This window comes from Lemur catta, chromosome X (genome assembly GCF_020740605.2).
Source record: "Lemur catta isolate mLemCat1 chromosome X, mLemCat1.pri, whole genome shotgun sequence".
In the NCBI taxonomy this organism is placed as follows: domain Eukaryota; kingdom Metazoa; phylum Chordata; class Mammalia; order Primates; family Lemuridae; genus Lemur; species Lemur catta.
The window spans coordinates 38,569,730-38,582,021 of record NC_059155.1 but is presented as its reverse complement, the minus strand read 5'-3'; the positions used below and the strand labels follow the sequence as shown (position 1 = coordinate 38,582,021).

Here is a 12,292-nt window from a genome sequence, read left to right as displayed (position 1 = left end):
ATTGTATTAGATATTATTTTTTAAGAAATCTAGAGATTTTTTAAAGTACGTGGGAGACTTTGGTATCCATGGAGGGTTCTGGAACCAATCAATCCCTTGCGGATACCAAGGGATGACTGTATATGCACAAGCTACCTACCTTTCTGTTTGCAAGGCTGCCATTTACAAGTGTGAATGAGGCATAAATCCCTAAAGTAGTCCAGTCTCACATTCTGCTTTGACCTTTTCTATACCTCTTTTGTATTTAATGTTTAGATTGTCAGAATGGTGAAGAATTTAAAAGGCAACCCAATAACTCTGTCCATAGGTGATGGTGCCAATGATGTTAGTATGATCTTGGAATCACATGTGGGAATAGGTAAGAAACTTCTAATGAGAGAGCAGCTGTAAGGTATCATTATTGCTTTCAGGTAGAGTGGTCTTATATGCTAGAGATATTGTTTTGGTTGCTCATCTTAAATTTGAATTTTGTAATGATAATTGTTAATTGAATGAAAGTCCTCATCTGATAATGGAACATGTCCATCCCAAGGTCCTACTCCTGGTGGGAATGTAGCGATGCATAGTTAGAGGATATTTTTAGATTAGCCAAGTAAAGTGAATTTCCCAAACCTACTGGCAACACAATTGATTGTTTAGCTCTCACTTTGACATTATGCGAGAAATTTTATTGATTTTCTGCCCCTGGCCAGACTGCCTGCTTATGTTGCTGCACTATATCTTTTGAGATTCTTAACTGTTTAGGGCTAAGAAATGATAATTGGTTGGCTGGTGTTCAACATGGCAGTATTTATGGGTGGTTTGAGCTATAGTGTTGAATTTATATGTTGATACTCAACAATAGATTTTCTACCACCTGTACCATTTTTTTTCCCTATCAGGCTGCTGTTAGGCAACAAACCTAATACCCCAGAACTTTTTTTTTTGGCAGGGGGCTGGGGACAGATATGGAATTAATATCTTGGGAATCATTGCACTATAGTTTAGATTCCCAGTTCTTTTTTCCATTTGGAAGTAGTCCTGTTTAGGGTAGAACTCTTAAGTTTCCCTCATTGGTTATTCATCATGGAAATGCCCCAAAGCTGTTTGAGCTCATGGGGCCCTTGGGCTGCTAGTTAGAATTTCATTCAGTGTGGGGATTTCACCATTTTCTCATTGAGCTCCTAGACCACAAACTTGCAAGTTTCTGAATTGCCTTAATATAGCACCTAGTCTAGTGTCATAGACAATTAAGTACTTAATGAGTACCTTAAAAATAATTTTCAGGTTGAACTTTTTGCTTCCAGATAATGTTTTGTCTTTTAATGATTGAAATAATGATTCATTTAATACTTTTATATTGTATAACAAATAAGTGCTTACCAATTAAACTTAGTTTCCTTTTATTTGGTAAGGTTCAGTGTCACTTAAAGAAAGCCCTTTTGGTTAAAAAAAAAGCAAAGCTAAACTATACAATTGAACTGTAACATTTAAGCAAGTTGAAAATATGAAAGTAAACCAGGGGGTTGTTTATTCTATAGAGTACTCACCCTATAGAGATATTCTCTTTTTAGGTATTAAAGGCAAAGAAGGTCGCCAAGCAGCCAGGAATAGTGATTATTCTGTTCCAAAGTTTAAACATTTAAAGAAACTGCTTTTGGCTCATGGACATCTATATTATGTGAGAATAGCACACCTTGTACAGTATTTCTTCTATAAGGTATGTGATAAAATATTTGTAATTTAATTTCTGACTATTTAATTCAGCATTAGCTCAGATTGGTCATGGTTTTATTCTTTCATTTTTCATGCTGCTTTTGCTGTCTTGATACTGAAATTTATAGTCATCAAAGTAGAGGTGGTGTATTTAATGAATCAGAAACCTTTGATGCAAGAGATTTGAGATGAATTTTTAAAGCCAATTTTATTGAACTATAAATTAAACATAATAAAGTGCATTCATTAAAATTGTACAGTTTCATGAGTTTTTGAAAAATGTATACATGCATATAACCACCCCCCAATTAAAAAATAGAATATTTCCATCACCCCAGAAAATTCTCATTATACTCCTTCCCAGTGTCCTCTGCCCTTATCCCAAACAACAACTAATCTGATTTATATTATTGTACCATATTAGTAGTATATATGACAGATAATATAAAGATATAAATATAATATGTGTAATATACACATTTGTCTTTCCTGTTCTAGAACTTCTTATAAGTGGAATCTGTGTCTGGCCTATTTAACTCAGCATAATATTTTTGAGCTTCATCCATATTATGTCATGTATCAATAGTTGGTTCCCTTTTTATGCTAAATAGTATTTCAAGCTACATTTTCCAGTAGCAGAATCCTGTGTTCAAATGAAATTACCCAGATAAAGTATATAGAAGCAGGGTTGCATTGACTTAAGTGTGATGTGCCAGGGCTGCTTACTTGTTCAGCCTCCCTTTCCTGTCCCAGAGGTTTCTCAGAGCACAATTTGGAATCCATAAATATAGTTAAAGCCACTTAACTTATTTTATGTGTAATGAACTTGGCATACATGAAAGTGAAGTAACTGGTCTAAGGTGTGCAAATCATTTTAACCTGATGTGGGCCATAACATTATCTCCTGTCCTGTGTTCTGGTCAATGAAGTTTAAAATTTTTTTTTTTTTGGTTTCCATTTTGAAATAATTTCAGACTTTAAAAAAGTTGCAAAATTAGTAAAATAATTCTCATATAGTCTTTGCTCAGCTTCATCAACTGTTATTGCCGTAGATAACCTACAACATAGTTATCAGGATCAGCAAATTGGTATTAATTAGCACATTACTATTAATTGGTCTGCATTCTGTATTCAAATTTTGCCAGTGGTCCCACAGATGTTCTTTTAGTGGCCCATTTCATTTCAAAATCACCTTTGCATTGAAGCTGTCATGTCTCCTTAGTCTTTTTTAATATAGGACAGTTCCTGTCTTTTTTATCTTCATGGTTTTTACGTTCTTGAAGAGTACTGGGTAATTAATCTTTAATATAGGACAGTTCCTGTCTTTTTTATCTTCATGGTTTTTACATTCTTGAAGAGTACTGGGTAATTAATTTGCAGAATGTCCTTCCACTTGGGCTTATGTAATGTTTGCTTTTTATTAGATTCAAGTTATGCATTTTGGGCACAAACACCACAGAAGTGATGTTGTAATAACCTTTTTAGCATATCAGAAGGCACATGTTGTCAATATGCCTCATTAATGACAATGTTAATTTTGATAATTTGGTTCAAATGTTTTGGGTGTCTTGAGACCCTTCCACTTTGCTCTTTGTAATTTCATTTGAAAAGAGGATTCTGCTACTAAAACAGATGTTTTATTTTATGAGCTAAAGTCCACTCCTGTCATTATTTATTTTGTTACTCAAATTGTCCTGTATTTGGCCATTTGGGAGCTCCTATTCCCTTATCCCCATCATTTTTGAAGACTTCTTTATTTTCTGGTACCACAGGATGTTATTTTCCCTGCCCCGGTCCTGGATTCAGACATTTTTCCAGGGATCACTGGTTCCTTTTATTTGCAAATAGTATTTAGAAATCAAAATCTGGTTGCTACTTGTGCTCATTGATGCTAGGTGAAGTTGGTTCTAGGCCTTCTCAGTAGACAGAAGGTATACACAAAATACCTGTATCTGTGTATATATCTAAGTCCTCACTTAAGGACATTGATAGGTTTTTGGAAACTGTCACTTTAAGTGAAACAATGTACAGCAGGTCCTCGAATGACATTGTTTCATTCAAAGTCATGTCATTTTTTTATAATGTTGATGAGAAAAAACAATTGGTTATCTTACACATCATGTCACCTAAAGTTGCAGTTTCCAAGAAACTGTTGGTGATGTTAAGTGAGGATGGATGTGTATGTATGTGTACACACACCTATGTTAGACTGGAATCAAAAGGATCAGTATGAACTAAACTTAAATAATATCTTTGATTCCAGTCCAAACAGCACAGAGTTCATTCTAGCTTTTCCTTCTTCTTTATTTGTAACTATTTCTCCAGTGGTGAGAAACGTGGTTTTCCTTGTCCACAATATGTATACTACACTTAAAGTAGTTTCATAATTTCTAACTCATACTCCTGAGAAACAAACTGAGTATGATATTTTTGTGCAGTTTTTTAATTGACAAAAATTTTACATATTTATGGTATATGTGATATTTTAAAATATATACATTGTAGAATGGCTAAATCAAGCTAATTAACATATACATTACCTCACACTCTTATTTTTTTTGTGATGAGAACACTTAAAATTTACTCTTAGCGATTTTCAAGTATACAGTATATTTTTATTACTATATCTCAGAGATACAATAGATCTCTAACTGAAATTTTGTGTCTTTTGACCAACATCTACCCAGCCCCAGGTATCCACCATTTTACTGCTCTGCTTCTATGAGTTTGACCATTTTAGATTCCACATATAGGTGAGATCATGAGGTATTTGTCTTTCTGTGCCTGGCTTATTTCACTTAACACAGCGTCCTCTGGGTTCATGGGTTCATCCATGTTGTCGCAAATGTGTGTAGTTCTTTTTATAATTTAGCCTTAGAGTATATAGTCAAAGTACTATTTTCTAAGGTTGCTTTTTTTTTTTTCCCTTTCCACCACTTCAATACGGTTAGGTTATTTGTTTGAAATACAGTTAGGTTATTTTTTTGTTTGCATTCCATTTGAGTCCTTCCCCTCTAGTCCTGATTTATTTTAATTATTTATTTTTTGAGTATGTGAAACATTGGCATGGTTCTAAAAGAGCTACACCAAGAGGTCTACTCAAGATGAGGTTTTCTGAGTATGTTAGTGACTTAATGATCTAAACAAAAAGAATCGTGCAAAAGTGACTTTTCTAAAATCTCTCTTTTAAATGTATACATAATTCCTTTTCTAAAATGAAATTTTTGCAGTCATCTCTAATTGTCCATAAGCATACCGAGAGAACCAATGGTAACATTTTGTTTTGTGACCTTCTGATCTTTTATTATACAAATTAATGTATGTATATATTTTTATATACTACATACAGGTTTTCTATTTTTAATTTTTTGATATATAATTCACATAACAAAATTTTCCATTTTAAAGTGTACGATTTGATGGCTTTTAGTATATTCACTCTCCTTTGCAACCATCACTACTATCTAATTCCAAAACTTTTCCATCACCCCCAAAAGAAACCTTATTTATCCCTATTTGGTGCAATACATATTGTTTCGCACTGCCTTTTCACTTAATATATTGTGAGCATTTTTCTCACTCAGTTTAATATTTTTCTAAAACATTATAATCGTACAATATCTTAAGCTCCCATTATTGGACACTGAGGTTGTTTCTGCAACAAATACCTTGGTTTTCTTTTACTGCCAACCATTATAGTACACGTTAGACTGAGTCTTCATACCTATTATTGTCTACCAGGGAATAGAACTTACCAAATTTCTTAATTAGATTCCAGTTTGTAGGTATAGTATCAAGTGTATGTTCTAGTTTTAAATGATTGAAGCAGTTATGGCATTTGAATTTCATTCCCTATATTTCACAGGAGGGAAAACTCAGCAACTGCTTTTTTGTGTCAGTTGTCTATAATCAACCCTAGGTCTTTCCTATTAACTTTATATTTTGTAAAATAAATATAACTGTGAACTCAGGTTCACAGATTTGCTAATACTCTGCCAGCCAGTATCAACTGGTAGCCAGGCCAAACACTGAGGAAGAGGAGGAGGATTATAATGATGATGGTGATGATGATTTCCATTATGTGTAAGGTATTTTGCTAGTTGACAAAATCCCTTTATTTTCTTCTTTAATATTTACAAATTTCTTATGAGGCAAGTAGTATTATTTCCATTTAAAATATGTGCAAAGTAGGGCTCAAAGAGATATAACTTGCCTTTGGCTCTCCAGCTATGAGGTAACAGAGCTAGATTTCCAGCATAGGCTTATTTATTCTAAGTCCATGACTCTTTCTGTGTCCTAGTTAGGGTCTGTTGGGCCTTGCACTCAGTAACTAACAGCCCCACATGGGAATAAATGGTTATTCTCTCTGAACCTCCCCCTGGTAGGAGATCTCATGAAGATTTGCCATACAGATTTGCCTAGTAATCTGATCCTATTCTAGAGGCTTGGTTTGCCTATTTTGGATCTTGGCCTGCAATTCAAGCAACTGCCACCAGAATGGAAGGGATGCTCTGTTAGGAGAACAAAACAAGCATTAAAATGGCAAATGTTGATCAGTGATCTAAAATTGACAAATCCCTGTTCCCAATATAGGGGATTATTTAGGTAGATGATGTCCTCTATCTTAATTAGTATCTCTATGCCCATTATCATCTTGGTGACTGACTTAGCACTATTTCTTTTTTATTGCTGGCTTTTGTCCCAAGAGGATTTCTAATGTGTTCAGTCCTCGTTGGCTAAGCTAAGAAGTCTTTCCTTCCTCCTTTCCTGTCATTGCATCTTCAAATTATTATTGCCTCACTCTTGGCATACTTTAGTGACAGGTCTTCCTGCCTTCTGTTTCTCCATTTAATCCTCCTTGCACAATCATGTTTAGAGAATGCCACTTTTCAGTGTGTCCATTAGAAACTTTACTCTCTATTGTTTCAGGATTAGTGTGGCTTTTAAGGCACCCCACAGTTTGACCCTGCCTTACTATACATGTTTAATATACATACTGCCTTGCCTTGGTCCCTGCTATCAACATATCCTAGTTGTCTGTAAGACCTAGTTCAAGTGCTGACTTTATTCAGTTAACAAATATGTTTTGAGTGTGTTACCATGTGCCAAGCACTATTTTAGGCACTGAGGTTTCACTATGAAATAAGATGGGCAACGTCCCTGTTCTCATGGAGAACAGTCCTGTTCTAGTGGGGGAGGCAGACACTCCACTTTTCATGAGTTACTCCATGATCCCCACTGAGCTCTGCCTCGTCCAACCTCAGAACACCTATTTTTCATAAAATATGACTCTAGAAATGCTGTGGACGATGTTTTGCATTGTACCAGAACTGACACATACAAATGAGTCTTGTTCTTCCAGGTGGTGACCTTGGGGAGCCCTGACATTTATTCTCATGCTGCAGGGGTGATTGAAAAACACGTAGAGCCCCGCTTTTAGGAAACATCTTCCAGAGCCTGTAGTATATCCATCTAAATATCCTTAGCCATGTCAGATGTTCATCCTTTAAGGTTGCATTTGATTTTTAAAAACAGCTTCCAGTCTCCCAGAGCTGAGGCTGATGAATTAGCTAAGTGAGAATGTGTGACAAAAGGGAGGAAACTGGTTTTCTGACGTGACTCAAAAGTGGACTTTTGAAGGGGCTTCCCAAGGAGAAGTCCAAAGATATGATAAACAAGTAACAGCAGCTCTTATATAAGCCCACAGCCTACCTTGAAGGATAGCACTCATTTGAAAACTCTAGTTCTGGTACTTTTTCCTGAAGACATTAATTTCAGTATTTTGAAGTCACACTCAGTGGCTTTTATTGCCTTATGAATTTCCAGCTTGTAATTTTATAATCTGCATATTTTCAGTATTTTTCTAATTAAACAATAAGTCCCTTAGGAAAAAGAAGTTGGCACTTCTTTTTTAAGTATCACCCACAGTGCCATCTTAGCATATAGTAGGTGCTCCATAATGATATGTTGATTGTTTGATGAGGCAGTAATAAAGGCAATAAAGCATTTGTTGATAATGGTTAGTATCAACATAATCTATAATAGTTTCCTAACAGTTTATTGGCATTGACTTTAAATGTACACTTACAGCATTATCAGTCTACCTTATGATGATTTTGCAAATCTAACTGATATTTAAAGTACAGTATCATTAGGTATTCATATTGGATAAACTCATTTCTTCTCTGGAAAAAGAAGAGCAGTAAGAGGTTTTCATAAAGTAAGTGAGATCCTCTTCCACCTTGGTAGGGCAAAAGTTGATCTTAATATGAATTTCTTTTTGAGTTGTTTCCTTATATCTCTGGAATAGAGATTTATTGCATTCTGACATTAGAAGGATTTAGGAATGACTAGAGACTGAAGTACAAGTTCCCGATTTAGTTTATAATGCTGATCAAATGAAAATATTAACCATTGTCTTAATTTTTTTCTAGAACCTTTGTTTCATTTTGCCACAGTTTTTGTACCAGTTCTTCTGTGGATTCTCACAACAGGTTTGTTTCCCAAGTTATTTGTTATAATGTAGTTTACATTTGCTATTAATAAATCACCTTTGTGTTATAATAGATTGATAGAGATTAGGAAAGTCTGCCCAAGTAAAAGGATCTCTTTTTTGTTTCAACAATTGATTGTTCTTGACCTGGTTTTTGATAGTAGCAAATGTATATATCTTTGCTTTACTAATTATCTTACCGTTATTTTCCTTTTGAAACATTTTTGGTACATCCTGTTGGAGTTGAGATAACATTAACAAGAATATTTGAATTTTGTTCTTTTTATCAATGTATAAAATGTATTTTATAATTCTAAAATATTATAGTTTATTTCATCAAGTAAAATATTACAGCTTTGCAGTTCCTCAGGTTGGTTTTGCATAAAAACATTGGTCTTTAAACTGGCCAAGAAGCTGTGATTCCTAGATAAAGCCTTGGATTACTTAAAGCAACTCTAGATGTTTTGGCCTCTATTGTTTTCTGAACATTTACTACATAAAGAATAGGCTATATATTAACTTGATACATAAGTGGTGGGATGGGCAGGCACATTTGTTTTAACAACTGAAACAGATTTGACATTGCTTCTAGTAGGAAGTATAGCCAAATACAGGAGCTATAATGCTTAGTAACTCAGAAATTTTGTAGTTAATCTATGAGCAGTTCAGTGATTTTTGTCAAGTTGAGCTACCACATTGCCACAGATATTAAAGACTGAGGGTCTAAATTTCAAAGGCAAGCCTTATTCCTTTTGGTTCCTCGTGATAGGAAGTGATTTTTTTTTTACAAATTCCTTCATAATATTTTTAAGAGAATGCATCCTACTAATGAGATTGCTCTCTTTCTCTTGAATTTACCTCTTTGCCATTTGGTATGCTCTCTTACATCAATGCCATGTCATTAGCCTCATGGTGCCAGTTAAGCAGATCATGTTATGAATTAAGCATCTTCCGGTTGTAGGAAGTGCCATCAGCCTTCTTACATTCAAAAGTGATAGTATTAGTTACGGAGAGTTTTGTAAAGTCTGATCAATCTTCTTTTCTTGAACATTCAAATTGCTATTGATCAAAACGTTGCTAATCTTGCTTTTTTGGATGAATGCAAGTATTAAAAAGATGTTTCAAATTTTCTTAACTAATTTGTAGCGAAGTGCTAAAGGGAAGTTGGCTTGATCTGGTTGAAATGTTTTTATTTTGAAAGGAGTCTGTTGCTTTGTTATCCTTTTAAAACAGGTTTACCAAGCACAAGTTGTAGGAAGAATGAAAGGACCTAACTCCTTAGAAAGCCAGCTGAGTGAGATTCAAACCCTGGACTGTCTTTGGTCTCAGGTTACCATAACTACTTAGGTTTCCATAGGAGTTGGCATTTGACTTCTTCAGTTCCTCTACTCATAGATTCATTCCTTTGACAAATATTTTTTTTAAGTGCCTACTTTGTGCCAGGCTAAGTGCTGAGGTTATAGCAGTGATCAAAACAAACTCCCTTACCCTCATGGAACCTGTAGTATAATAATAGGGGAAGAGACAGACAATAATCAAATAAATTATGTCAGGTACTAATATGTGCTCTGATGGGGAAAAAAATAAAGCATAATACAGGGATAGAGTGTGACTGAGAGAGGGCTGCTGTTTTAGAGAAGTTGATCTGGAAAGGTCTGTCTCTTAAGGTGATAAGTTGACAGAGACCTTAAGGAGCTGATGGAAGGAAGTGTGCAGACATCTTAGAGGAAAAGTATACCAGGTGAAAGGAAGGTCTCTCTGAGAAGGTGACACGATGTGTAAAATCTTTATTTTTGACTTTGGCTTTGTGCTAGTCCTGATTGTAGCAACCTTTATTGCAAATATCTTTAGAGTTCATATGAGTAGTCAGCCTTTTTCATTCCAGAACCACTTTAGGTGTTTTCTGGAACTTGGAAAGTGGGCTATGGGGAATGTAGAAATGAGACTAAGACTCGGACTCTTTATGCAAAAAGCAACTCTTTCTTTAACAAAAAGCTAGGATAGTACTTGTCTTTTTTTTTAATAATAAAAACATTGTAAGATGTTTAACAAGAAACAGTATTATCAACTAAACCTGTTGTTTGTTTTGGGGACAGTCTGTCTCCTTTAATTATGTACCTAAGAATTACAATTACCTCTCACGTAACCTTAAAATAACATAGTGAAACAAAAGTAGATTGATGCTTCTTTTGTTTAAATGAAATTCAAGACTAAATTATACACTAGTCAATCTGAGTTGTAGTTTTTAAAATTTTACTCATTAGTAAAAATGAGTAGTTTCCAAAGAAAATGTAGTATTGTGTGCCACAGACTAGTCCTCTCCCTTGAGACTTAAAAGGAATGTAACACCTTTTTTGGTCGTTTTTAATTCAATAGAATATCTTTACTGAGCTTAAATCTTTGTTTATAGAAAATATATTGGAAGTACCTCCATGTTCTTATGTACAACCATTCTTTTAACTTCATTGAGAATGTTGCATGAATTATGTCTTGCTTTTGTCTTTACTGCAGGCCAGACTTGTGGTCCCCTCCCCTGGGCTTCCCTAGCTCCCTGTGCACCTTCCATTCTATCTCCCTATCTAGAATTTGAACTCCCTGGTAGAGAGGGATGAATCATCTCTGTCCCCTACTTGGCGCTTAGTAGGCACTCAGTAAACATTCTCAAGTCAACTAATGAATTAACTAATGCTCCATTCAAGTCATTCCCAACCTTTCTGAGTCAATCTCCATTATGATAGCAATTATCTTTAGTAGGCATTGATTAAAAATACATAATTGTGTTAATTTTATCACATCTTTATGGTAGTCGTTATCTTTAGTAGCCATTGATTAAAAATACATTTTTGTATTAATTTGTGTTGCATTTAAATGTATTAATCAAAAGGCATTCATATGTGTGAAAAATACGTATGAGTATGGGGCATTATTTATTCAGGCCACAGAAAATGGTTGTATGATATCTAGCACTGTGTAGATAAATACTGAACTCACTAAGTACTTCCATCAGAAGCTCATAGAATACCTTAAATATTTTTCAGTAAAGCAAGATGTATAATATCAGTTCAGTCCTTTACAAATGTGTTATAGCTTCCAGTCTGTACTCATTCATTCATCCAGTATTTATTGAATGCTTTCTGTATACCAAGTTCTGTTCTAGGAGCTGAAGATTGTCAAAGTTTTCCAGCCAGAAATCACCAGGAACACACTTGTAGTTGATCAGATTAGGTTTATTACTCATTGCAAGGAGAAAGAACATATACCATGAGGAACTGTGGGGCCTCTCAGGAAGAAGATGTTAAAAAATACATTATAGGATTTGGACTTGAAAATACTAACCAAAAAAATATGTAAAGTATTAACCAAAACAACTGTGACACAGGGTGGCCACTGCCTATATTTAATCTTTTAACGGTTTGTTTTTGTTGTTTGGGGTTTTTTTTGTTTTGTTTTGTTTGCTTATACTTGTTTGGTCTTTGCTGATATAGCTCCTGAATAGTTGAATTTTTAGCTATTAAAATTTTTTTGAAAAGTTATTAATGTCTATTAGAAATACAGCTTATAGCCTGTAAACATTTTGAATAAGATTCTATTAAAGGGTTGGGTATATTAATATAACAACATGTTAGTTTTGTTTTTATAGTTACCATGGAGTGACCTCATACTATCACAAAAAGCATGAAAGAAAATCTTGTTTTAGCTAGCGAGTTTTCTAAATACATAAATATCCTCTAGTAGATAATTGTTACAGTAAATTTTTTTCTTTCCTCTGTTGTTTGTCATTTCAGCCACTGTATGATGCTGCTTACCTTACAATGTACAATATCTGCTTCACATCCCTGCCCATCCTGGCCTACAGTCTACTGGAACAGCATATCAACATTGACACTCTGACCTCAGACCCCCGATTATATATGTAAGATGAACACATAGTTAAAATCCCCTCATACTTTCGGAGTTGTGGGTTTCATTTCATCGGCAGATGGGAAGGACACAGAACTGCCCACCTGGTTTGATTATATGGTTCTCTTTGGAATTTTTAGCTACTAAAATCAGACCACTGGACGGTACAATGATGTATTTTTCAGGAGTAGGTCATATACTTGA

General features: G+C 34.6%; 1 protein-coding gene across 5 annotated transcripts in view; it reads left to right on the top strand.

Annotated features, from left to right (window-relative positions):
- Nucleotides 1-12,292, top strand: part of ATP11C (ATPase phospholipid transporting 11C) — a 177,923-nt gene that overhangs the window by 142,143 nt on the left and 23,488 nt on the right. For 4 of the 5 annotated variants that reach the window (XM_045538911.1, XM_045538912.1, XM_045538915.1 and 1 more), the window contains exons 21-24: nt 256-358; nt 1,554-1,699; nt 8,130-8,189; nt 11,974-12,101. In XM_045538911.1, coding sequence (XP_045394867.1) covers nt 256-358; nt 1,554-1,699; nt 8,130-8,189; nt 11,974-12,101 — 437 coding nt within the window. Of the gene's footprint in view, nt 1-255; nt 359-1,553; nt 1,700-8,129; nt 8,190-11,334; nt 11,672-11,973; nt 12,102-12,292 lie in introns of those variants that run through there. The other variant, XM_045538916.1, reaches the window with a different exon arrangement.